The sequence below is a fragment of the Chiloscyllium plagiosum genome, unplaced genomic scaffold, assembly GCF_037043375.1.
Source record: "Chiloscyllium plagiosum isolate Xiang-an unplaced genomic scaffold, Cpla_swu_hap1 HiC_scaffold_13, whole genome shotgun sequence".
Lineage (NCBI taxonomy): Eukaryota > Metazoa > Chordata > Chondrichthyes > Orectolobiformes > Hemiscylliidae > Chiloscyllium > Chiloscyllium plagiosum.
Window position 1 is genome coordinate 58,869,452 of NW_028270151.1, and position 24,327 is coordinate 58,893,778.

General features: G+C 41.6%; 1 protein-coding gene across 2 annotated transcripts in view; it reads right to left on the minus strand.

The window, feature by feature from the left end:
- nmd3 (NMD3 ribosome export adaptor) overlaps window positions 1-24,327 on the minus strand; it is a 65,333-nt gene that overhangs the window by 17,787 nt on the left and 23,219 nt on the right. For both annotated transcript variants that reach the window (XM_043702131.2, XM_043702132.2), the window contains exons 5-9: window positions 21,217-21,297; window positions 17,877-18,005; window positions 13,808-13,898; window positions 12,545-12,623; window positions 6,632-6,728 (exon numbers count right to left, since the gene is read on the minus strand). In XM_043702131.2, coding sequence (XP_043558066.1) covers window positions 6,632-6,728; window positions 12,545-12,623; window positions 13,808-13,898; window positions 17,877-18,005; window positions 21,217-21,297 — 477 coding nt within the window. The remainder of the gene's footprint in view (window positions 1-6,631; window positions 6,729-12,544; window positions 12,624-13,807; window positions 13,899-17,876; window positions 18,006-21,216; window positions 21,298-24,327) is intronic.

Below are 24,327 nucleotides of genomic sequence, written 5' to 3' on the forward strand. Positions count from 1 at the left end.
CGCTCCCTCACCACCAGACGCCTGGAGGAAGAACACCTCATCTTCCGCCTCGGAACACTTCAACCCCAGGGCATCAATGTGGACTTCAACAGCTTCCTCATTTCCCCTTTCCCCACCTCATCCTAGTTTCAAACTTCCAGCCCGCACTGTCCCCTTGACCTGTCCGGACTTGTCCGACCTGCCTAGCTCCTTTTCCACCTATCCACTCCACCCTGACCTATCACCTTCATCTCCTCCCCCACTCACCTATTGTACTCTATGCTACTTTCTCCCCACCCCCACCCTCCTCTAGCTTATCTCTCCACGCTTCAGACTCTCTGCCTTTTTTCCTGATGAAGGGCTTTTGCCCGAAACGTCGATTTTGCTGCTCGTCGGATGCTGCCTGAATTGCTGTGCTCTTCCAGCACCACTGATCCAGAATCTATTTCTGAGTCAGGATACTGTGTGGCTTCATAGAAGCATAGAATTACCACATTGTGGAAGCAGGCTAATCAGCCCATTAAGTTCACACAACCCTCCCTGAAGAGCATCCCACCCAGACATGACACCCTACCCTATCCATACAATCCTGCAATTCCCATGGCCAATCCATATAGCCTGCACATCCCTGGACACTACAGGCAATTTATAGAGTGAAACAGCATAGAAACAGACCCTTTAGTACAACCAGTCCATGTAAACTGTATTCCAAAACTAAGTTAATTACACCTGCCTGCAACTTGGACCCATATCCCTTCAAACATTTCTTATTCATGTACTTATCCAAATCTCCTGTAAATGCTGTAGCTAAATCTGCATTCACCACTTCGTCTGGAAGTTTATTCCACACACAAACAATAGTATTAAAAAATGCTCATCTTTTTTAAAAGCTTTCTCCCCTCACCTTAAAAATTTGCTCCCCAGGCTTGAAATCTCCCATCCTAGGGAAAAGACACTTGCCATTCACCTTACCTATATCCCTCAAGACCATAATCTTCGACGCTTCAGTGAAAAAAGTCTCAGCCTACCCAGCATCTCGTTGTAATTCAAACTCTCCATTCACAGTAACATCCTCCTAAATCTTTTCTGAACCCTCTCCAGCTGAATGATATCCTTCCTATAACAGGGTGACCAGGACTGGACACAGTACTTCAGAAGAGGCCTCACCAACATCCTGTACAATCTCAATATGACGTCCTAACTCTTATACTCAAAGGTCTGAGCAGTGAAGGCAAACGTGCTAAATGTCTTCTTAACCACCCTGTCTAGATGCGACACAAACTTCAAGAGAATTAGATACCCGAACCCCTAGGTCTCTCTGTTCTACCTTACCATTAATTTATATAAATCCCGTCCTTGTTTGTTTTACCAAAGTGCAATATCTCACATTTATCCAAATTAAACTCCATCTGCCACTCCTCAGCCCATTAACCCAACTGATCAAGATCACTTTGTAATCTTAGATGAGCTCCTTCACTGTCCAATCTACCACCATTTTTGGTGTTACCCACAAATTATTAACCATGCCTTCTATACTCTCATCTGAATCATTTATATAAATGACTGTTACGACATGACAGTGAACCTTTCTGCTAATTAAACCAAATATCCAGAAAAGCTCACCTCACCTCTTAATCTGTTAAAGTATGTGACAGAGAACTCCCCTAATATCCATAATTTAAAGAAAAAAATCAATTCATTCTTTAACTCTTAAAGTGAACATTAAACAACAACTATTTACAACTCTAAGCCTCCTTTCTCCTAACTGCTTGTTATAGAGTTGGAGGCAGATAACAATATACTGTTCCAATTAATCCTCCTATTAAAATTACAATCAACATAACTTTCAAAATCCTACAGTGGCTGTCGTCTTCAGCTGTAAACTCCCTGGGCCATCTTCGGTCTTTTGCTGTAAAGATGTTTCACATGAAAAAGATACCTTTGATAGATAGTATTTTGCTAGCAGTTACTCTGGCAATGGCAGTTGGTTGCTCTCTCTGGCTAACTCTTAAAATGCCTGCTTCTTTATACCACAAAGATCAGATCATCTCATTGGTTCAATGTTCTCAAAAACAGTAGATTCAAGCTTGATTGAGTTTTAGCATCATGGGGCATAATTTAAACTCATTGATTGGATTCGAATAGTAGTCAAAACAACTGAGGTATCTCGTTTACAGCCAAATGTTACCTCTCAGTGCAAAACAGCCTTCACTCTCTCAAAAGGTACAATACACGCCTTCAACTTCATAACAATGACAAACAAAGTGGATCCAGCGTCGATTCCTATAGAATATCATTGATATCAGGCCTCGCCTCCAAGAAAACAATCCTCCACCATCACTTTGTCTACTGCCATTAAGACAATTTTGTATCCCATTACGATGGCCAATCCACCTAACCTGCATATCTTTGGATTGAGAGGAAACCTACACAGACATGGGGAGAATGTGCAAATTGCACAAAGACAATTATCCAAACCCAGGTCCCTGGCACTTTGACGCAGCAGTGCTATGATTCTATGAGTTAAAATAGCGTGGGGTTTGGACAGTAATCTGCAAGTAATGGTATTCCCATATGCCTGCTGCCCTTTCCCTTCTTGTAGGTTGTGGTTGAGAAGAAACAATGCAGCCCTGGTGAATTTCTGCAGTGTATCTTGTAAATGGTGCACTCTGCTGCTATGAAGCATCAATAGTGAAGGGACTAAATATTTGTGAATGTGATGCCAACTATAAGAGCTGCTTTGTTTTAAATGATATTACGTTTCTTGAATTTTGCTCAGGGTGGACTCATCCAGGCAAGTGGAGAATATTTCATCACACTCCTGACGTGTACCTTGAAGATGGTGGGCAAGTATTGGGGAAATCAGAGAGTTATTTACTGCAGGATTAGCCTTTGATATATTCTTTTAGCCACAGTAGCTAGTGCAGATTACTTCTGGAAAATGGAAACCTCAGGATGTTAATAGTAGGAAATTCAGTGACAGTGATGCAAATGAATGCCATGGGCCAATTCTTGGATTATTAGAGATGATAACTGCCTGGCACTTGTATGGCATGCATGTTACTTGCCTAAATATGGTGCAGGTATCGCTGCCTCAGTGTCCGAACAACTGCAAATGGTGCTGATTACTGTGGAAAAAAAGTAAACATCTCCACTTCTGACCTTATGATAGAGGGGTTATTGATGCAACAGCTGAAAATGGTTGGGTATAAGACCCTACCCTGAAGAACTCTTGCAATGACCTCCAACAGCACAGATAACTGACCTTAATCAGCCACAATCAACTTCCTTGACTCTAACACATAAAACTTTCCCTTGATTCGAACTGACTCCAGTTCTCCTTGGGCACCTTGATGCCACACTCAGTCAAATGCTGCCTGGGTATTGAGCAGTCACTCTCACCTCATTTCTGCAAGTTCAGCTCTTTTACTCATGTTTGAGCCAGGACTAGAGTGAGCTCAGGAGCTGAGCAGCCTTGGCAAAACTCAGAGTTTTACAGCTAAGCAAATGTTGCTGGATACTGTTGATTCTATTATTTACCAATAATCAAGAGTAGGCAGATTTGTCCTGCTTTGTATATACAGAACATACCTGGACAATTTAACCACACTATGGCACAGATATCAATGCTGAACTTGTTTGGGACAGCCTGGTAGGGGTACGGCAAGTTCTTTGTAGTATTCAGTGCCTCAGCCATTACATGGTATCACCTGGATTAAATCAATTTGACTGAAGGTGGTCAAGATGGATTACCCACTCAGCACTTCTGAATAAAGATTGTTACAGTTGCTTCTGGGCGGCACGGTGGCACAGTGGTTAGCACTGCTGCCTTACAGTGCCAGAGACCCGGGTTCAATTCCCGCCTCAGGCGACTGTCTGTGTGGAGTTTGCACGTTCTCCACGTGTGTGCGTGGGTTTCCTCCGGGTGCTCCGGTTTCCTCCCACAGTCCAAAGATGTGCAGGTAAGGTGAATTGGCCATGCTAAATTGCCCGTAGTGTTAGGTAAGGGATAAATGTAGGGGTATGGGTGGGTTGCGCTTCGGCGGGTCGGTGTGGACTTGTTGGGCCGAAGGGCCTGTTTCCACACACTGTAATGTAATGTAATCTAATCTAATCTAATCATCAACCTAGTCACTTGCACTCAAGCACTGGGGTCCATCATATAGGATGGGTCATTTGTGGAACCTCCTTCTCCAGTGAGTTGAGATATGGCAGGACTGTAGACCTTAGACCTGACCCATTAGCTGTGGGATCACTTAGCTCAATCATTTGCTGCTTATGTCGTCTGACATGCAAGGAGACCTATGTTGTAGCTTCACCAGTTTGACCGCTAATATTTAAAATGTCTGCATCCACACTTCACCAAACCCGATCTCCTGACATGATGGCAATGGTACAGTGGGGGATGCCAACCCATAAGGTAACACATTAGGTTATGTAGAATACAACTGCTGACTGCCCATAGGGCCAGTTACCAGATCTGTTTGAAATCCCATTTAGCACAGCAGTAGTGCTTCACACACAATGGAGGGCAACATTCCCTCTAAGCTACACTGCTGTGCATGCAGATCCTCGAAGGTTCATCAGAGGTTCGTGCAGTTGCTTAGAAAATTATGGCAACACTGGAGGGCATCCTCAATGAGAAGATGCGACTTCATCCTGACAAGGTCTGCATAGCTATAAATCCTAAATGATACTGTAATGGGCTGATGCACGTGCACAGACAGATTGATGAGGATAAGTCAAGTATGTTTTTTCCTCCTGTTGGTTCCTTCACCATCTCCTGCAGAAATAGTCTAGCAGATATTTCCTTTAGGACTCAATCAGCTAGGTTAGAGTTGGTGCTACAAAGCCACTCCCAGTGGTGGACATCAAAGTCCACAATACCCTTACCCTTGTACCCTTACCAATACTAACGCTTCATGAGCTGCAGGATGAGCTGAAAGGGGAGGGTGGGGGAGAAAAGATAAAATTGTAAGGTACAATTACATGAGTAACACCGTGTCAGTCTGTTTGCTTGTGTGGTCTGAGACACATCTCCCCAATTTTGGCACTAGCCCTTAGGATCAAAAAGACCGGAATTTGTCGTTGTCAAGGGCAATGTCAGGTAGGCTTTCCTTCTCTTCTTAAGACTTGTTAGCAGTTCAATGGTCATGTCAGAGGGCAGTTAAAAGTCAACCATATTCCCGTGGGCAGAAACCACATGTAGGCCAAGCTGAGTAAGTACAGAGGAACCTCGATTATCCGATCGAATTGGGCAGGCACTATTTCATTCAGATAATTAATTCGATGCCTTTCCTCTAGGCTTCAGAGTTTTCTGAAGTTTCCTTTTTCCTCGCTCTGCCTGCCTTGCTCTCTCTCTCTGTCTGTCTTAGGGATTGTTTCTAAGCAGGCAGCATCCAAGGAGCAGGAGAATCGACATTTCGGGCATACGCCCTTCATCAGGGATTGCTGAAACGTCAATTCTCCTGCTCCTGATGTACTGTGCTTTTCCAGCACTACACTCTTGACTCTGAACTCCAGCATCTGCAGTCCTCACTTTCTCCTTCATTTCTGAGCAGAGACACACACATGTGTGTAAGGGACCAGCAGCATTGCTGAAGCCTGCCGCCACCCACCTCCCATCAGTTCAATGGGATTGACACAGCAAGCACTTGCTAAGTCCACTCCCCCATTCAGGAGACTCGGCAGCAGCACACCGCACATGAGCCACCACCCCCGCCCCCACCCACAAACCCATCCAAATCCACCCCTGCCGCTTCTGCTCCCCCCAACCCCGCCACCCCATCTGCACCCCCACTGCCATGCTTCCCCCATCCCAGTCAGCCCCCATGAGCCCCCTCATCTGCCTGCCCCACCCCCACACCCCTGTATAGAACCCCAAGTGAAAGTGTGGGAGGAGAGAGAGAGGATGGGCGGTCAGTCAGCCATCTGGAAATGGTGCCCGGGCTCCCATCGATGTCCAGGACTGTTCTCGGCAGCATTTCAGTAAACTAAGTTCATTTTAAATCATTGCAAATAAAAGATACGATCAGTGTTAAATGATGTAATGTTTCTATCGGGACCTTGAGATCTTCTTTGGTTAATCCAAAATTTGGATAATTGATATTCAGATAATCGAGGTTCCTCTGTACACCAAACCTCATTCCCTCAAGGGTATTAGTGAATCTGATGGATTTTTATAACAATTATTGTACACAATCACTTTTAGATATTTTAAATACTTGATTTTTTTTTAAATTCAAATTCCGCCAGCCGTGGTGGGATTCAAACCCAGGTCCCCAGAGAATGAACCAAGTCTTGGATGACTGGTTCAGTAACAATACCACAATGTTAATTGCTTCCCCATCAACTAAATCACTACTTTTATGACATTTTTTTAAAAAATGATGTCTCTAAAATGACTGGTACACAGCTGTGTGAATTCTGTTTCTATGTCAAAAACCATGCTCTACAATGTAACATGAAGAGTTTAGTATATTCATATGGCAACTTCTCAGAGATTGAAACACCTGTTCATATTTTAGCTTTTTTTTTGGAAATCGCCCAAATGAGCATTCACACATACAAACATTAAACCAAATCAGTAAGAGTATTAAAATTCCTTTTTCACATCAGCGGCTCAATTTTTGCTTTAAACAATGTTGCTCACCTTACAAACAGGAACAATTTCCACAGAGAATGTACTTTTGTAATTATAACTATTAGAGTGGACATCGTGGGAGATTAGACGTTGAGATGCCTTGTACCTTGAAAACACACAAACATAAACAAACATTTTTCATGGAATAAATTCTCATTATGCACAGACAGCCTCATCCAAGAATGTGCAAAGTTTCTAGTACTGGATCTGCATATAAGGCAACTTTCAAGTGGCGTGACCTGTAATACATGATATGAGGTGGCGTGGTATACTGATGATCTGTCATTACCATTGTGATATTTAGATTAGCTTCGATTGCATTAGGACAAGATGTGGGTCCTATAAGTATTTAGGAATTCGATGAACTACTCATGGCACCTGATATCTTTAAATCAACACATTACAATCACAGGCACTTGCTTCTTGGGCTCAAGCTCAGCAATTTGAATGCACTGCAGCATATCTCTCTCATCATGAGGTGCTGAAAGAAAGCAGAGCTCAGCAAGATGGAGAGTGTGCACATTGTGTCTTTAGGTCATATCCCATGATATGGTGATGACATTATAAACATGTTCCTTAAAGGTCTTACAACGGATGTGCAATGTACATAAGACTCCATCTTTCTTTTTCCAAAGAAATCTGAATTAGATATTCATCATTGCACATGGACAAGAGTTGTCAATTCAAGAATTACACATGAAAGAAGAGTTAACAAGGTTGATAATTCAAATGTCAATATAATGTCTGAGATTTGATAACCCATCCTGATCTGATGATCGTACACCCATAAAAAGAGTTATTCTCAGTTGCTCTTGGTTGAGCTTTAGCTGTCTTCTGGTCACTGCTGCCTAGTTTCATTGTACATTCACAGTCATCACACCTTTCTGCTTTGCTCTCTGTATGCACAATTGGTATGCTTTACATTGGTCTGAGCTTGCTTCTGTTCCTTCATACTGTAGTTTCATGTTTGGAAATGACTTCATATGACTCGGGTTGATTCTGTACCTCAGAAACCTTGACTGGTATCCAGGTATTTGTTATTGGATTTCTGACATGCACTGTCCAACTAGTACATTCTTGTGGTAGTTCTTTACCGTCTCACTGCTCACGAAACTGTTTCACTCTCCTCTGTCTTTTATGAGGAAAGGTCCTGCATGTCTTTCATTCTCACCATCATAAGTGCGATGTGAACCTCAAGTATGGTTACGTAACTGGTAGTCTTACCACTACGAGATCATTGCCATCTATCGAGTAGAGGATTTAGGGAAGCAAAGCTCATTTTGCATATTGGTACTGCAACGTGCTTGTGTCACTGCACCAAGTTAATGATCCATCACAGCTGTGAAATTGTCTTTTGTAAGTTACACCATGGAGCATCACTTGTTGTGATACCTGTCTTTTAAAAATCATATTAGTAATATGTTGACACTATTGCTTGGGAGAAAGGGTGTGAGCGGTTAAGAAGCCACTAGCAGGTAGGAGAATTTAACACTGTCTCCCCAGTTTAAGAATGGTTCCTCCCCAGTCAAATTGAAGACCATCCATTTTATCTTTCCTGTAACAATTGTTGCAATCGACTTTAAGAATATCTTTGACTTAGTTAAAAGTTAATTGGCCACATTGTGTCTCTTATAAACCATTCGAAGCAGCAGTCATCTTTTTCTAGATGCTATGTACTAGGCAGCAGAAGAGTCATATGTATAATCTCAAAAATAGAATCTGAGAACAAAGATTACTGAATTGCCTTTCCTGTTAATATGACAATATGAAAGGCTTGGCCATCTTCCAAAGGTTGTTTTTAAGGTTTGTTGGCTGTTCATCTGATTGATAAGTTTGCATCCTTTTGTAGACTTTGCATGCTGCCAACATTGTGATATTGCGATATCTTGTTGATCATCTGGCTAAGCTTTACAAACAGACTTTCTACACATCCCCAGTGTCTTTTCGTGCCACTTATGTTTTCCGTAAGTGAGAGAAAATTCCAGGTGACTTATGGTATGATAAACTACATCCATGACAGACATTCTTGAACTGGTGCACTTTGCTGACCGGAACAGCAGTGTTGACTGCACCCAAATCATATAATTGATATTATCCTACACGATGGCTTCATGCTGAATGCCATCATCAAGCAAGGCATTGACAGTAAAACGTTTTTGCTTAACCAAAAGCTTTCCTGAAAGCTTTGATCAGAGTAGAGGCAATACCAATTCGATCAACTTCACTGAAGAATTGTTCTTCAGAAATATCACACGTGTCCTTCCCTTGACATCTGGGAAAAATCATCAATATACTCTTGGAAGTTTCAGTCTTTATACTATGAGTTGCAATCTATTAATCTAGAAGTTGATTCATACCTGGAGTTGATCCTCAAGTATACTCCAGACCTTCTCTGGCTCTTTATCCTCCTCAAAAATACTTGATGGTGTTTATTTGGGGAAAATCCTTCTCACCAAAAGTAAGTAACATTTTAAGAGATATTTTCTCAAGATCATTTATGACAATCAACAAAGTAAAGCGGCATATGTTGCTCAAATAGCTGTTCATTGAAGATATCACTTGCTGCCCATCTGCAGTCAAATGCTGGCCTTCCATTTTTTGTTGAAAGTCTGTGACTGTTCTATTGAAGTATAATGCATGGTGTGTTTAATTCCTTTTATTTAAATGGTTTCCTGTTCTGACTTTTCATTTTTCCTTCTGTAGCTATTTAACTCAGTTATGACCCCTTCAAGAAGTTTAGCTCAGCATGGGTCTGTCTTTTTAAGAATAAAAACTTGTAGGAGCAGGTTTCAGCCATTAGAGGGAGTTTGCACAAAATAAGAAGCAATGACATCACAATAGCCTTGGCACTGAACTAAAGGAGACAATATGGCAGAACCAATCGATCACTGCACACAGATAAGCTGCTCCATATCAGAAAATCAATTTTTAATGCTTAAGAAAATATTATTCCCTAAACAGGTCTGTGTAGTTAAACTGGCAGTATTCTTTGACTGCCAATATTCGTCCTGAGCTTGTAAGTAGTCTTCTGGTTGACAATTTGGCTTTTTCACCTGTGAAGATGTCTTTTTAACTGTTGTATCTTAAATTTTTACATTAGGAGGCAGAGTTGAAACTTTATTTTTGTTTAAAAAAAAAGCTTCAGAGGTTTTGAAGTAGATAAAAAATAAGTCTGCCTCCGGGCTGTTTGGAATTGGAGATCTGTACTCACGCCAAGATATTCTGGTTAGTCACCTGAATGCTTTACAATCTAGGGCTGTCTGATCTTTAGTGAGGATTTTCTTGTAAGCAAGTTTACTTAGTATGTCACCATGACCTGACATGGCACATACATTAATGACCTTCCACTATCACACTGTGACATTTACGTTCACTCCGTAACATAAGACATAGGTCACACAGTATTGAACGTACGTTACACCATTTCATATCCATGTATATACATTACTATCATAGACACTTGTGTTTCTGCGCTCCAGCTAAGCAATCTAGATGTACTGCAGCACAGTTGCCACAGTGTGTCATTCTGTCATACTGCGGGAGAGTAGAACTCACAGTGGGCTGGAAATTGCAAGCTTTCTACCATTACATCACAACACCATGATGCAGAGATGACATAATCAACATGTCCTTTGAAAGTAGATTACACATTTGCTGTGAGACAATATACAATGTGTGGTCAAGTGGGTGGTTCCCGCATGTTTGTTCTTTCCACACCAGTTCTCTATCCAGAATAGATTCAATGCTCTTGTTAGCCCAAGGCCAGGATTTAACTGTCAGCAGTGAAGCAAGAGCACTCATTAATGGCCTTGACAAAAGTAGCCCATAAAAATCTAGCAATTGGTGCAGAAGGAACTCCCCTTTCCAAATGACAGTTTACATCTGGCATCAAATCAATGGGATTGCTGAGTGTGTGGCTGTTACGATTGGCTGCCTACTATCTTGAAGTATTCACACAAAGGAAGCAATCAGATAAAGGCACTTTAAACTCTTAACTGCATTGCAGACAGTTACCAGTGAAAAACCTCATTGAATAGCATAGCTTCTTCAACAATATCTTGACTTGCACGTTATTTTGTACATATCTGAGCTCCTGAAAGAACCATAAATTTTAATTCAGTAATGATGGCAAAAGCTGAGAGTTTGGTCATCATTATCAAGAAAAAAGGTCTGGGTAAACTCCAAGTGGATTCCCGTATGGAAGAGTATGGTGATTAATCAGAGTAAAGCAGGGAGGTTGCAGCAACCTATTCCTGCTATATTTTATAATAGCTTTCGATAAGCCTTAGTGGTTTGCTATTAGATTAGATTTAGATTAGATTCCCTAGAGTGTGGAAACAGGCCCTTCGGCCCAACAAGTCCACACCGACCCTCCGAAGAGTAACCCACCCAGACCCATTTCCCTCGGACTAATGCACCTAACACTATGGGTAATTTAGCATGGTCAATTCACCTCACCTGCACATCTTTTGGACTGTGGGAGGAAACCGCAGCACCCGGAGGAAACCCATGCAGACACGGGGAGAACGTGCAAACTCCACACAGACAGTCACCCGAGGCTGGAATCAAACCTGGGACTATACCACTTCAGCCTCCAATTAAGAGTCACAAACATTGACATAAGATTGGAATAAGTGACCAAACCAGGTGCAAACAGTAGATTTCTTCCCTAAAGCATGTATAATTAAAAGCAGTCAGCATTCATTCCATTTCAGCATATTGCGAAATGGTTCCAAAAGAATACTTAAAGTTCAATTCACTTCAACAATTAATTTACTAACAAAAAATCCAAATGCAGTTTAATTGCACAATGACTGTAATTGCAGAAGTCACAGAACACAAGAAAGACCCATAAAAGACTAATCATCATTATTCAAACTAGATTCACAAGTACGTTTTTAATAATGCTGATGTAGCAACATGATACCCACCAGATTCTCAAATGAAATCTGCAGCCTAATCCCCTTAAAAATAGCTAAAGAAACAACGACTAAGGAAGGCAAGATGTAACACATAACTTTGAATATCTAAACACTTTTTAGGTCTTAACAGTTCAAAACAGAGGCCTTCCTAACAGTACAGTAATTTTGGATATAAGTTTGCTCACTTAGATGGAACGTTTGTTTTTAGACGTTTCGTTACCATGCTAGGTAACATCATCAGTGAGCCTCCAGTGAAGCACTGGTGTTAGTGACCCACTTTCTATTTATGTGTTTAAGTTTCCTTGCAGTGGTGATGTCATTTGCTGATCTTTCTCTCAGAGGGTGGTAAATGGGGTCCAATTCGATGTGTTTGTTGATAGAGGTCCAGTTGGAATGCCATGCTTCTCAGAATACTCGTGCATGTCTCTGTTGGCTTGTCCTAGGATGGATGTGTTGTCCCAGTCAAAGTGGTGTCCTTCCTCATATGTATGTAAAGATACTAGTGAGAGTGGATCATGTCTTTTTATGGCTAGTTAATGTTGATGTATCCTCCACCAGGATAACAAAAAGAACAGGAAATGGCATCATCGCCAGAAATTGTGCCATCACAGGAAATGGTGTCATCACAGGAAATCACATCACCAACCCAAGGAAGCCTACACACACACAAATAGAAAGTGGGTCACTATCACCAGTGCTTCACCGGAGGCTCACTGATGACGTTACTTAGTATGGTGACGAAACGTCTGAAAGCAAACCTTCCAGCTGAGCAAGCAAACGTACATCCAGAACCTTAACCTGAGCTACAAGTTTTCTTCAAACTCACTAGTAGACCTTGTACCATATAGACTGCTGCAGTCTAAGCAGGTATTGCACCGTAACCTTTAAGGGTAGTTAGGGATGGGCAATAATTCCTGGTTTTTCCAATTCTATCTACATCCCAACAATCATTACGTCCATCAAATTATTAGTTTTGCCAAAGATAAATTTATATTCTTACTTGCAGGGAACTGTACACTGAAGGAAGTCCACCATCTTCTGAGCATGTTGCTTGGAACCATAATAGAAATCCAGACCATCTAAAATCAAAATTTAAATGGAGTTTAAATACTCTTAATTAGTTCAAAACTTTCAAATAAGTCACTAGAAAACAGAATATTAGATTAGATTACTTACAGTGTGGCAACAGGCCCTTCAGCCCAACAAGTCCACACCAACCCTCTGAAGAGCAACCCACCCAGACCCATTCCCCTACATTTACCCCTACACCTAACACTATGGGCAATTTAGCATGGCCAATTCACCTAACCTGCACATCTTTGGACTGTGGGGGGAAACCAGAGCACCCGGATGAAACCCATGCAGACACGGGGAGAATGTGCAAACTTCACACAAACAGTTGCCCAAGGCAGGAATTGAACCCTGGTCTCTGGCGCTGTGAGGCAACAGTGCTAACTACCGTACCACCCGTCAATATCTGTGAAAAAACAATAAGGTGCGACATAAACCTGCACTGCTTTAGCCATAATTTAAACATTAAATTAGTTTACCTTTCAAATATATTCAAATGCTAGAAGCAGAAGACAGCAATTTAAAAATCTAATTAATTTTAGAAGCACATGTGTGTGTGGAATTCCAAACTGCATGTCTCAAGATCCATTTTTGCCATCTATTTATCCTTGATATTACTGTGCAATGATGGGTACTTAATATTTTCAAAACAATTTGACTTGTTACACATTAATTTGCTCAAATTTAAATGATTTATGTACCTTTACTTTAAATGATGACCAAATGGATGGTATAAGTGTATCACATACTGCCAAAATTTATAAAATACAGGAAATCAAATTGCAAAAATCATAAGCTATTTTTCACCTCTATACCCATGAGAATTTATAGCTGTCACAAAAACTGTTCGAGCAATCTATTACTAGTTCAAATAGAATTGAAAATCCAGGTTGAGCTTTCAGTATTGAGTTAGTTGATCTCAGCTTGAACATCAAAAGAACTCCCTCCCACCCTTATCCAGCAACCTCAGGAAAGCATGTAAAAAAGAATTTGTAAAAAATTTGTTCAAAGCTCAAATCTATTGTCTATCGCCCCAGATTATGATGAAATTAGTTGATTAGGGAATTATTGCCTGTCCAACTGTCAATTTTATTTAAATTCCATTAAAAAAAATTAAAACACATGGTGAGCATTCTGGTAAACTGTCAATCTATCAACCAAGACAAGGAACAAGTTCACAATATTTGCTTACCATGGATTTCCTTGACACGAAGCGTGTTTTGATGTAACTTATGTTTTAGGATTAATTGCTCCAAGTAATAAAATGTTTTCTTGTGTGGAGTCTAAAGAGAAAATAATAGAAATATGAAGGAAATAAGTACTCATCTCAAAAGAAATAAGGTTTCAATAAAATTATTTTAAGTTATATGTACTCTTCTAGTGTGAAGTGGTCTTTACCATTGAATTAATCAAAACAAATAAAACTTCAAGTAATTATAGTGTCAAATTTGCTGCAAAACTTTCATACTTTGCTTGAAGCTCACATTTATTTGCAACTGACAGCAGTGTCTGTATTTATGATATTCAAAAAGTTACAATGAATGGTTAATATAAAAGACAAAACCATACAGTGTTAATTTAGAAAATTTAATCAATTCATGTTTGCACAAAAGAGGAAATAGTTCAACAATTCAATTTCCGGAGGTGTGCTGCTGTGATATGTGGCAATACATGTACAATGAACCTTGTACTGAACTTTAAATGCCTCCCTAGGGAGCATGATTTCTGCTCATCCACATAATTTCCACGACTCAGCCATAACACTTGCCTAAAACAAAAATCACAATCATAGGAAACAAACTCCCTGGTGTATGCTGGGGAGTTATCCTGGTTTCATGGTGGAAACCTACAACAGCTTGCCCAGGAATGCACAAAACAGGAAGCACAATGTCTGTGGATCTTTATTTTTGACATGAGTTATGTCCTTCTCCATGTGCTTCACAGATACTTTACCAAAACAGTGAATGCTGGGAATTATTAGTTCATAATAGTTGTGTTTACATTCACAAAATACAACAATGTTGTCGAAGGAGTTTGGCTGAGTTGTTGCAGAGCATATTGTGGGCAGCACATATTGCAATCATTGTGCATCAGTGGTATTGGGTGAGAATGCCGAAGGCAGTGGATAGGGTGACAATTAAGCAGATATTTTGTTAATATTAAGTTTCTTGACTTTCATCGGAGATGCACCCATAAAAGCACAGGGAGAGTACTTTTCCCTGTGTTGTTGACCTCTATTTCCTTACTTGTGCCTTTTGGATGGAGAACAGTCAAGGAGTGAATTACCCACAGCAGAATTCACAGCTTCTGACATTTTTTGTTCATATAGCAAGTTGAACAAGGTGAGATTAGTTTCTGATCTAACGATGGAGGGAAGGTCATTGATTAAGCAGCTGAAAACGGTTGGGCCGAGACCACGACTACCTTCAACAGGCACAATCATCATCCTTTGTGCTAGCTAGGACTCTAAAATTCAGCAAACTCTCTCTGATGCCCGAAAGCTCCAATTTTGCTGGGCTCCTGACGCCATACTTGGTCAAATCCTGCTGAGTTGTCAAGGACAGTAACTCATTTCTGGAGTTTAACTCTTCTGTCCATGTTTGGACCAAGCCTGTGATTTTCAAAATAGATTCCTTACAGTGTGGAAACAGGTCTTTCGGCCTATTGAGTCCACAATGACCCTCTCAAGACATCTCACCCAGACCTGCCCCCTACCCTATTCCTGTAACACTGCATTTTCCATGGCTAACCCACCGAGTCGCACACCCTGGACACTACGGACAATTTAGCATCAATCAACCTAACCTGCACATCTTTGGACTCCGGGAGGAAACCAACACACCCACAGGAAATACACGCAGACACAGGAAGAATATTCAAACTCTACAAAGTTAGTCACCCAGGAAGTGAACCCAGGTCCCTGGCATGGTGAGGCAGCAATGGAAACCACTGAGACATCATGCTAGCCTTTAAAACTGAGTGCATTTGCATCAATTACAGTTGCCCTGGCATGTTTATTGAATTCAGATTCCACCATATGCCACAGCAGAATTTGAACCCGAGTTCCCAGGACACTAGCCGAGTCTCTGGATTAATAGTCCAGCAATAGTATCACTAGGAGCTGAGTGGCTCTGGCAGAACCCAAACCAAGCATCAGTGAGTGGGTTATTGCAAAGAAAGTGCTGCTTGGTAACGCTATCCATTCATTACTGATTGAGAGTAGACAAAAGACAGTAATTAGCCAAGTTGGATGTGTTTTTTCATTTGTGTGCAGTGCCTACATTGTCAGGTGATATAGATTGCTGGAAAAGCGCAGCAGGTCAGGCAGCATCAAAGGAGAAGGAGAATCGACGTTTCGGGCATAAGCCCTTCTTCAGGAACGAGGATGGTGTGCCAAGCAGGCTAAGATAAAAGGTAGGGAGGAGGGACTTGGGGGAGGGGCGTTGGGAATGCGATAGGTGGAAGGAGGTTAAGGTGAGGGTGATAGGCCGGAGAGGGGGTGGGGGCGGAGAGTTCGGGAAGAAGATTGCAGGTCAAGAAGGCGGTGCTGAGTCTGAGGGTTGGGACTGAGAAAAAGGTGGGGGAGGGGAAATGAGGAAGCTGGAGAAATCCGCATTCATCCCCTGTGGCTGGAGGGTTTCTAGGCGGAAGATGAGTCGCTCTTCCTCCAGGCGTCGTGTTGCCATGGTCTGGCGATGGAGGCGGCCAAGGACCTGCAATGTCCTTGGCGGAGTGGGAGGGGGTGTTAAAGTGTTCAGCCACGGAGCGGTTGGGTTGGTTGGTGCGGGTGTCCCAGAGGTGTTCTCTGAAACGTTCTGCAAGTAGGCGGCCTGTCTCCCCAATGTATAGGAGGCCACATTGGGTGCAGCGGATGCAGTAAATGATGTGTGTGGAGGTGCAGGTGAATTTCTGATGGATATTGAAGGATCCCTTGGGGCCTTGGGAAGTATCCATCAGAAATTCACCTGCACCTCCACACACATCATTTACTGCATCCGCTGCACCCAATGTGGCCTCCTATACATTGGGGAGACAGGCCGCCTACTTGCGGAATGTTTCAGAGAACATCTCTGGGACACCCGCACCAACCAACCCAACCGCCCCGTGGCTGAACACTTTAACTCCCCCTCCCACTCCGCCAAGGACATTGCAGGTCCTTGGCCGCCTCCATCGTCAGACCATGGCAACATGACGCCTGGAGGAAGAGCGACTCATCTTCCACCTAGAAACCCTCCAACCACAAGGGATGAATGCAGATTTCTCCAGCTTCCTCATTTCCCCTCCCCCCACCTTTTCTCAGTCCCAACCCTCAGACTCAGCACCGCCTTCTTGACCTGCAATCTTCTTCCCGAACTCTCCGCCCCTACCCACTCTCCGGCCTATCACCCTCACCTTAACCTCCTTCCACCTATCGCATTCCCAACGCCCCTCCCCCAAGTCCCTCCTCCCTACCTTTTTTCTTAGCCTGCTTGGCACACCCTCCTCGTTCCTGAAGAAGGGCTTATGCCCGAAACGTCGATTCTCCTTCTCCTTTGATGCTGCCTGATCTACTGCGCTTTTCCAGCAACACATTTTTAAGCTCTGCTCCCCAGCATCTGCAGTCCTCACTTTCTCCTAGGTGATATAGATTTACTAGAACAGCTTGCCTAGGGACACAACTAGTTATTTAGGATGCTTTCAGTACAATTACTAGAAAATTATTTGGACCCACACCCTTTGCAATATACAGTTCCTCCAGTCATTTCTTGATGATCACAGAGTGCATTAAATTGTCTGAAGACTAGCACCAATATGCTGGGAATCTCAGAAGTGGGTAGAGATGGATCAACAACTCTCACTGAGTATTACTGGCTAAAGACAGATGCAAACGCTTCTGCATTGTTTTGCACTGACGTGCTGGGCTTCCCACGCCATTCAGGGTGGGGATATTTGTGTAGCTATATCCTGTAGTTGTTTAATGACCTACTAACATTCACAACTATATGTGGCAGGACTGCAGAACTTTGAAGTAATCTACTGGTTGTTTAAATACTTAGCCCTGTCTATCAGATGCTTCTTCCATAGTCTTGTATACAACCTTACTTTTAAGTATGCCTATTGATGATCCATTCTGCACTCCAGAGTATCCCTCCCTGTCTTCCCCCAACCCTACCTGGCTTGATGATAATGACATGGAGGGTATGCATTAAATGTTGCTAATGTTATTAAAGCATTAAGATTTAAATGTCATTTTTGCACAATGAAATGAATTGTTTATTCACCTTCTGTCGAACTTGTACTACCGCTTTCCAATAGTCTTTAGCTTCAACACGGTGACAATCACTACACATCTGTGACAGGATGACAAAATCAACCACAAAAACCTGCTGCAAGATTGTTCCACTCATTACCTGCAGACAAAATTCACAGATAGAAAAAATTATAAAAGTTTGATTATTAAATTCTGAGATTGACTTGTTACAATTCTCAGTGCTCGCTTTCTCCTTGTTAAATTACAGCCAAGATATACAAGGTTAGAACTGCCTCTTCAGTCAGAAGGTCAAAACACAGGAAATATACAAAGTCTAAAACAGATAGAGTCCTTTCGCAAATTACCTGACAAGCATTCGAGTCATACAGTAACACAGCACAGAAACCGACCCTTCGACCCAAACTAGTCCATGCTGACCACAGTGTCCACTCAGCTAGTTCCAACTGCTTGCATTTGATCCATATTCTTATAAGCCCTTCCCATCTATGTACCTATCCAAGTGTTTATTTTAAATGTTGCTATTGTACCTACTTCAACCACTTTCTCTGGCAGCCCATTCCATAGACGCACAACTCTGTTTGAAGGAGTTGCACCTTAGGCCCTTCTTAAATCTTTCTCCTCTTACCTTAAACCTCTGCCCTCTAGTTTTCAATTACCCATTCCTGGGGAAAAGACGATAGGCATTTATCAGATCTGTGCCCTTGGTGATTTTATGCACCTCAGGAAGGTCACCACTCATTCTCCTACATTCCAAGGAATAAAGTCCCATTCTGGCTGACCTCTCCCTATAATTCAGTTCTACTGGTCCTGGCAAAATCCTCAAATCTTCTTTGCACACTTTCCAGCTTGACTATATCTTTCCTATAACAGGGTGACCAAAAAACTGTACACAATACTCCAAGTGCAGCCTCACCAACATCTTGTATAAACTGTAACATAAAATTTCAACTCCTACACTCAACGCCTCGACCAATGCAGGCATTTAACATGCTGGCCTGCATCACCACTCTGTCTACCTGTGATACTGCTTTCTAAGAACTATGTACTTGTACTCCCAGGTGCCTCTGTTCCACAATACTCCTCAGGACCATACTATTTACTGCGATAGACCTACCATGGTTTAACTTTCCAAAGTGCAACACCTCTCGCTTACCTGTATTGAGTTGCATTTGCCAATTCTCAGCCCACTTCCCCACCTGATCAAGATCCCCCTGTAATTTCTGATAACTTTCCTCGCTACCAACGATACCACCTAATTTAGTATCATCCGCAAACTTACTAATCATTCCTTGTACACTCACATCCAGATTATTTATGTAAATAACAAATAACAAAGATCCCAGCACTGAGGCACACCACTAGTCAGGCCTCCAGTCCGAGGAAACAACCTTCAGCCAATCAACCTCTGCTTCCTACCATCGAACCAATTTCGAATGCAATTAGCTCGCTCTCCCTGAATCCCATGACTAGCCTGCCGTGTGGGACTGTCAAAGGCCTTACTAAAGTCCACATCGACAACATCCACTATCCTACCCTCATCTATTCTCTTGGTTACTTTTTTGAAAAATCTCAAAGATTTGTCAGACATGATCTCCTGCATAGCAATCCGTGCTGACTATCCCTAATCTGACTGTGACTATCCAAATGTTGGTTGATCCTGTCCCTCAATATCCTGTCCAACAATTTGCCTACCACTGATATCAGGCTCACTGGCCTGTAGTGCCTTGGCTTGGCTATTAGCTGGAGATAATCCACACCCTGACAAAAAAAGATTAAAAAGGAGAAGCGAAAAATATCTAAAACTACTGACTGGTATGAAAAACTGAACATACAAAACATCCACTTTTGAACAATGCCCTTCCCAACTAATAATGTCATCCTAAAAGGAATGGTGAACCACTGAAGGCCTGGCTGAAAATTCATTAGTCTAAATTAACCACTTCCCCGATCACTGAAAGATTCGCAAATAGACACTGTTTATATTTTCATACAAACAAAGCGAGATTAGTTCTTCCCGATTACCCATATAAAAATTTAACCTTTGCAATTTTGCATCAAAATCTTCAATGTCTCCCTTCAAGGTATTTAATCTAGTGGAGAATGTCATTTCTGGAAGCTTTTAAAATAAAACCTACACATTGACATCACTTTCTGCAATAAATGCATTGACCCAAAGGAAAATCAAGAAAAGCAGTTTAAGGTTTTTGTGAAGATTTATAGCTCAGGTTGTGGTTGGAGTTTTTGGTTGGTTTGCCGAAGCAGTTGATTTTTTTTTTGCAAACATTCTGTCCTCAAACTGGGTGACATCTTCAGTGTTATGTCAGCCCCGGATGAAGCGCTGTTGTTGTGATCTGCCCAGAATTTATACGGTTCTGTCAGTCATGGCAGGTGGTTCTATTTTTGGTTTTGTACTGTAGAGCTCTGTAGACAAAATCTATTTCAACATGTTTGTTTATGCCAGTGGATGAATACCAGGGCCTCCAGGAATTCCCAAGCTCGTCTTTGTTTTGTGTGTCCCAGTATTGTAACATTGTCCCAGGTGAATTGGTCATTGTCAGTGTGTATAGACATGAGGGAGAACTGGTTGTATTGCTTTATTGCAAGCTGATGCTCATGCATTCTACTGGCAAGTTTCCTGCCCGTTTGTCCTATGTAATGTTTCTCTCAGTTGTTGCATTTTGTATATCACATTCATCCTGCATATTGTGGATCAGAGGTCTTTTGTCCAGGATAGTAGCTGGCCAAGTGTGTCCTCTGGGAATAATGACCACACACAAACCAACAGCCACACTTCACCAGTCACTATTCAAGACAAAAGACCCCATACCCACAACATGCAGGACTAATGTGACTTATAAAATGCCACACAGCAGAAAGAAACATTATATAGAACAAACATGCAGAAAACTCACTAGCAGAATACATGAGCATCAGCCTGCAATTAGACGACATGACCAGTTCTCTCTCATGTCAATACACACTGACAATGAAGGACGCCAATTCAACTGAGACCACGTTACGATACTGGGACATGCAAAACAAAGACGAGCTCGGATTTTCCTGGAGGCCTGGTATTCATCCAATGGTGCCATAAACAAACATGTTGAAACAGACCCCAACTACAGACCACTACAGTACAAAACCGGAAGTACAACCACCCACTGTGACAGACAAAACTGTATAATTCTGGACAGATCAAAATAACAGCGCTTCATAGCACTGAAGATGTCATGCATTTGAGGGACAAAATATTTGCAGAAATAAAAATTAAAAAATCACCCAGCTCGGTGAACCAACCAACAACTCCAAGAAAAGCACTCACTATTGTTGACTAACAAAATTCTTCTCACCTCCTTTTGAACAGTAAGTTTCACCTTTAGTCTCTTGGAATGAGGCTCAGTCCAAATAAAGCCAGCATCGATTAGACGTACCTGAATAAAAGTAATAACTTATGTCAAAGTTGTAAGAAGCATTGCCACATTTAATTTTCCCGAGAAGTTTAACAATGAGATGCAAACAATTTACTTCATATTTCAGATTGCATTAATATTCTAGGGTTGAGTCTTTGCTGCTCAGTCACCAGACCCTCCCAAAGTGTCTTACTTTGACATATTTTCTTCTCAGTTATTCCCCTTTTCTGGGAGAGCCAACATGGCTGATGTTCACCACAAGTAACCTTCCTAAACACATTCTTAGCATCAAAGTTTACATGCCTGCGGCAATCACAACCTCCGGGTGTGCTTATTAGCAGGAGGACTATAAAAAGAAATGAGGAGGGCAAGTGGAGTGAAAAGTGAAAAGACACTGTTATAACAACATCCAATGCTGCTTGAAAATATATACTCCCGATAGTGATAAAGCTGACAAATTTCTTAAGAGATTCATTGATTGTTTACTTTTAAAAGTCCAAATATTGGAGGAAAATGTCATTAGGCCTCTGCAGCATATTCTGCCTTTCAGTGAGATCGAAGTATCAATATTTGTTATTTATGGATATATCATAATCTTTAACGAATAACGGACCACAAAACCAAAAGGAATTGTTCAGTAATATAGATCATTTTGTAGGATAATTGATGTTGGTCACAGTAATGTTGAGCTTCTATATAGCTTTGCTACTATTTGGTCAAAAAAAAAGCGCAACAGTCAATATGCTCACAGCTACCTAAGATGACATTCAATCTGGTTCACTACAACCGCTAACTCCTGAATTTTACAGGAGGACCTTGTGAATGGCTGACAAATCTCAATTAAAAGATACATCTGTTCTCAAGGCAACCACTTAGATAAGGAAGAAAAAATAACCTGGTAGAAAGTGGCTACGGCCAGCTTTCAGATACAGAATCAGCCTATACCAAATCAGGAATGTTTGAGTTTATTCCAAATTTATCAAATTTAACGAAGGATGAGGAGACACAGGCCATCTTTTCATAAAGGTAGCTCATCCATTTGAAGAAGTAGTGCCCCTTGTAAGAGTACATCCAGGAAATAAATTCCTTTGAAGAGTCCTCCTGGCTAAATATCAAATTTTTTGTAGTTACTAAGGTTTACAAATGGCTAGCACAGATTTATTTTTAAGTCTGACTTTCATGGATGCAAAATAACGTCATCCAAATTTCATGTCTTTCAGCTCTTTGTCTGCCTCAACAACCAGCCCAAAGGTCTCATCCACGTAATATTTGTGAATATTAGTATTCATTGTAGTTGAATTGGTTAATCACATGAGAAACCCTGTTAGCAACCTGCTTCTATTGGTAATCTATCCTCTAACAAACAGCAGCAGTAATGTGTAGCATCTACAAGATGCGACGCAGTAACTTCCCTTAAACGGCATCATCCAAACCTGTGAGGCAAAAGTGAGGACTGCAGATGCTGGAAACCAGAGTTTAGATTAGAGTGGTGCTGGAAAAGCACAGCAGGTGCTTCAGTTCCTGATGAAGGGCTTTTGCCCAAAATGTCAATTTTCCTGCTCCTCGGATGCTGCCTGACCTGCTGTGCTTTTCCAGCACCACTCTGATCCAAACCTGTCACCCTTACCACTTGTGAGGACAAGGATAGCAAACACATAGTAACATCACCACTTGCAAGTTGCCCTCCACGCCTTCTACTAACCTTACTTCGAACTATATCATCATTCTTTCACTGTCACTGTGTCAAAATCTTGAAACTCTTTTCATCGCAACCTTACGGTTGCAATTATCCCTAAATGAGTTGCAGCAGTTCAAGTTGGCAGCTGAGGATGCCCCATCTGGACATCACAATTTCTGAAGTGTAGTCAATGTTGCATGTAACAAATGTAGCAGCTAATTTACACATAACAAGCCTTCCATAAACTGCAAATGTGTTAATGATCAGATAATTTACTTTTGAGGTGTTGATTGAGTGATAATTGTTGTCTATAACACTAGGAATAACTAGTCTCTTCAGAGTAGTGCTGTAAGATCCAACAGAGACAGATAGGTTATGGGTTTCAACATCTCATCTACAGAATGGAACTTAGAACACACAGCATTCCCTCAGTTCTGCACATAATTGCCAGCCTTGATTTTTGTGCTCAAACGTTTTGAAGTAGGACATGAACCCAAAAGTTTTGCCTCAGCATTGAGTCTAATACAAAGATTTCCACTACTGACTTTACCATTGATTGATTGAGATCAGGACTTACTGTTGTGTCTTGCATAAATGGTCTTTTTGATATAGTTATTGCATTCAATAGTTTGAATAATGTACCTGCCATAGGTTTTCTCAACAGCTGTCAGTCACAAATTGCAACCTATGTCACTATGACAAAGGTAAACCCTCTCTCATCCTTCTCGACCCATACATGGTTGTGTCATCACTCTTCAACATCTGTCCAAGCATTCAGCTGACTGAGGCTACACTCACCTAGGTCCTTCATCAATCCATTCAAAGCCAGAGAATAACCCATACTGGTCTTCTTCGAGCTCCTACCATAGCCTCGAATGTCCCGCAAAAATCTATCTGCAACATTTATTGGCTCTCAGCTTGATTATATCAATGCATTCTTAGCTGGCTAATCAGATTCTATGAGGCAAAAGTGAGGACTGCTGATGCTGGAAACTAGAGTTTAGATCAGAGTGGTGCTGGAAAAGCACAGGAGGTCAGGCAGCATCCAAGGAGCAGGAAAATTGACGTTTCGGGCAAAGCCCTTCATCAGGAATAGAGAGAAAAAGCCCTTCATCAGGAATAGAGGAATAGAGCTCTCTTCCTGATGAAGGGCTTTTGCCCGAAACGTCAATTTTCCTGCTCCTCGGATGCTGTCTGAGCTGCTGTGCTTTTTCAGCACCACTCTGATCTATACTCAGATTCTATGCTGCCTAAACCTGATGGCAGCCAAAACTGTTGCTCAGGTATTAAGCATCTTTCACTTATTGCCCTTGTACTCACTGACTTAGAGACTCCAAATGAAGCAAAATCTCAATTTTAAAATTATTTTCCTT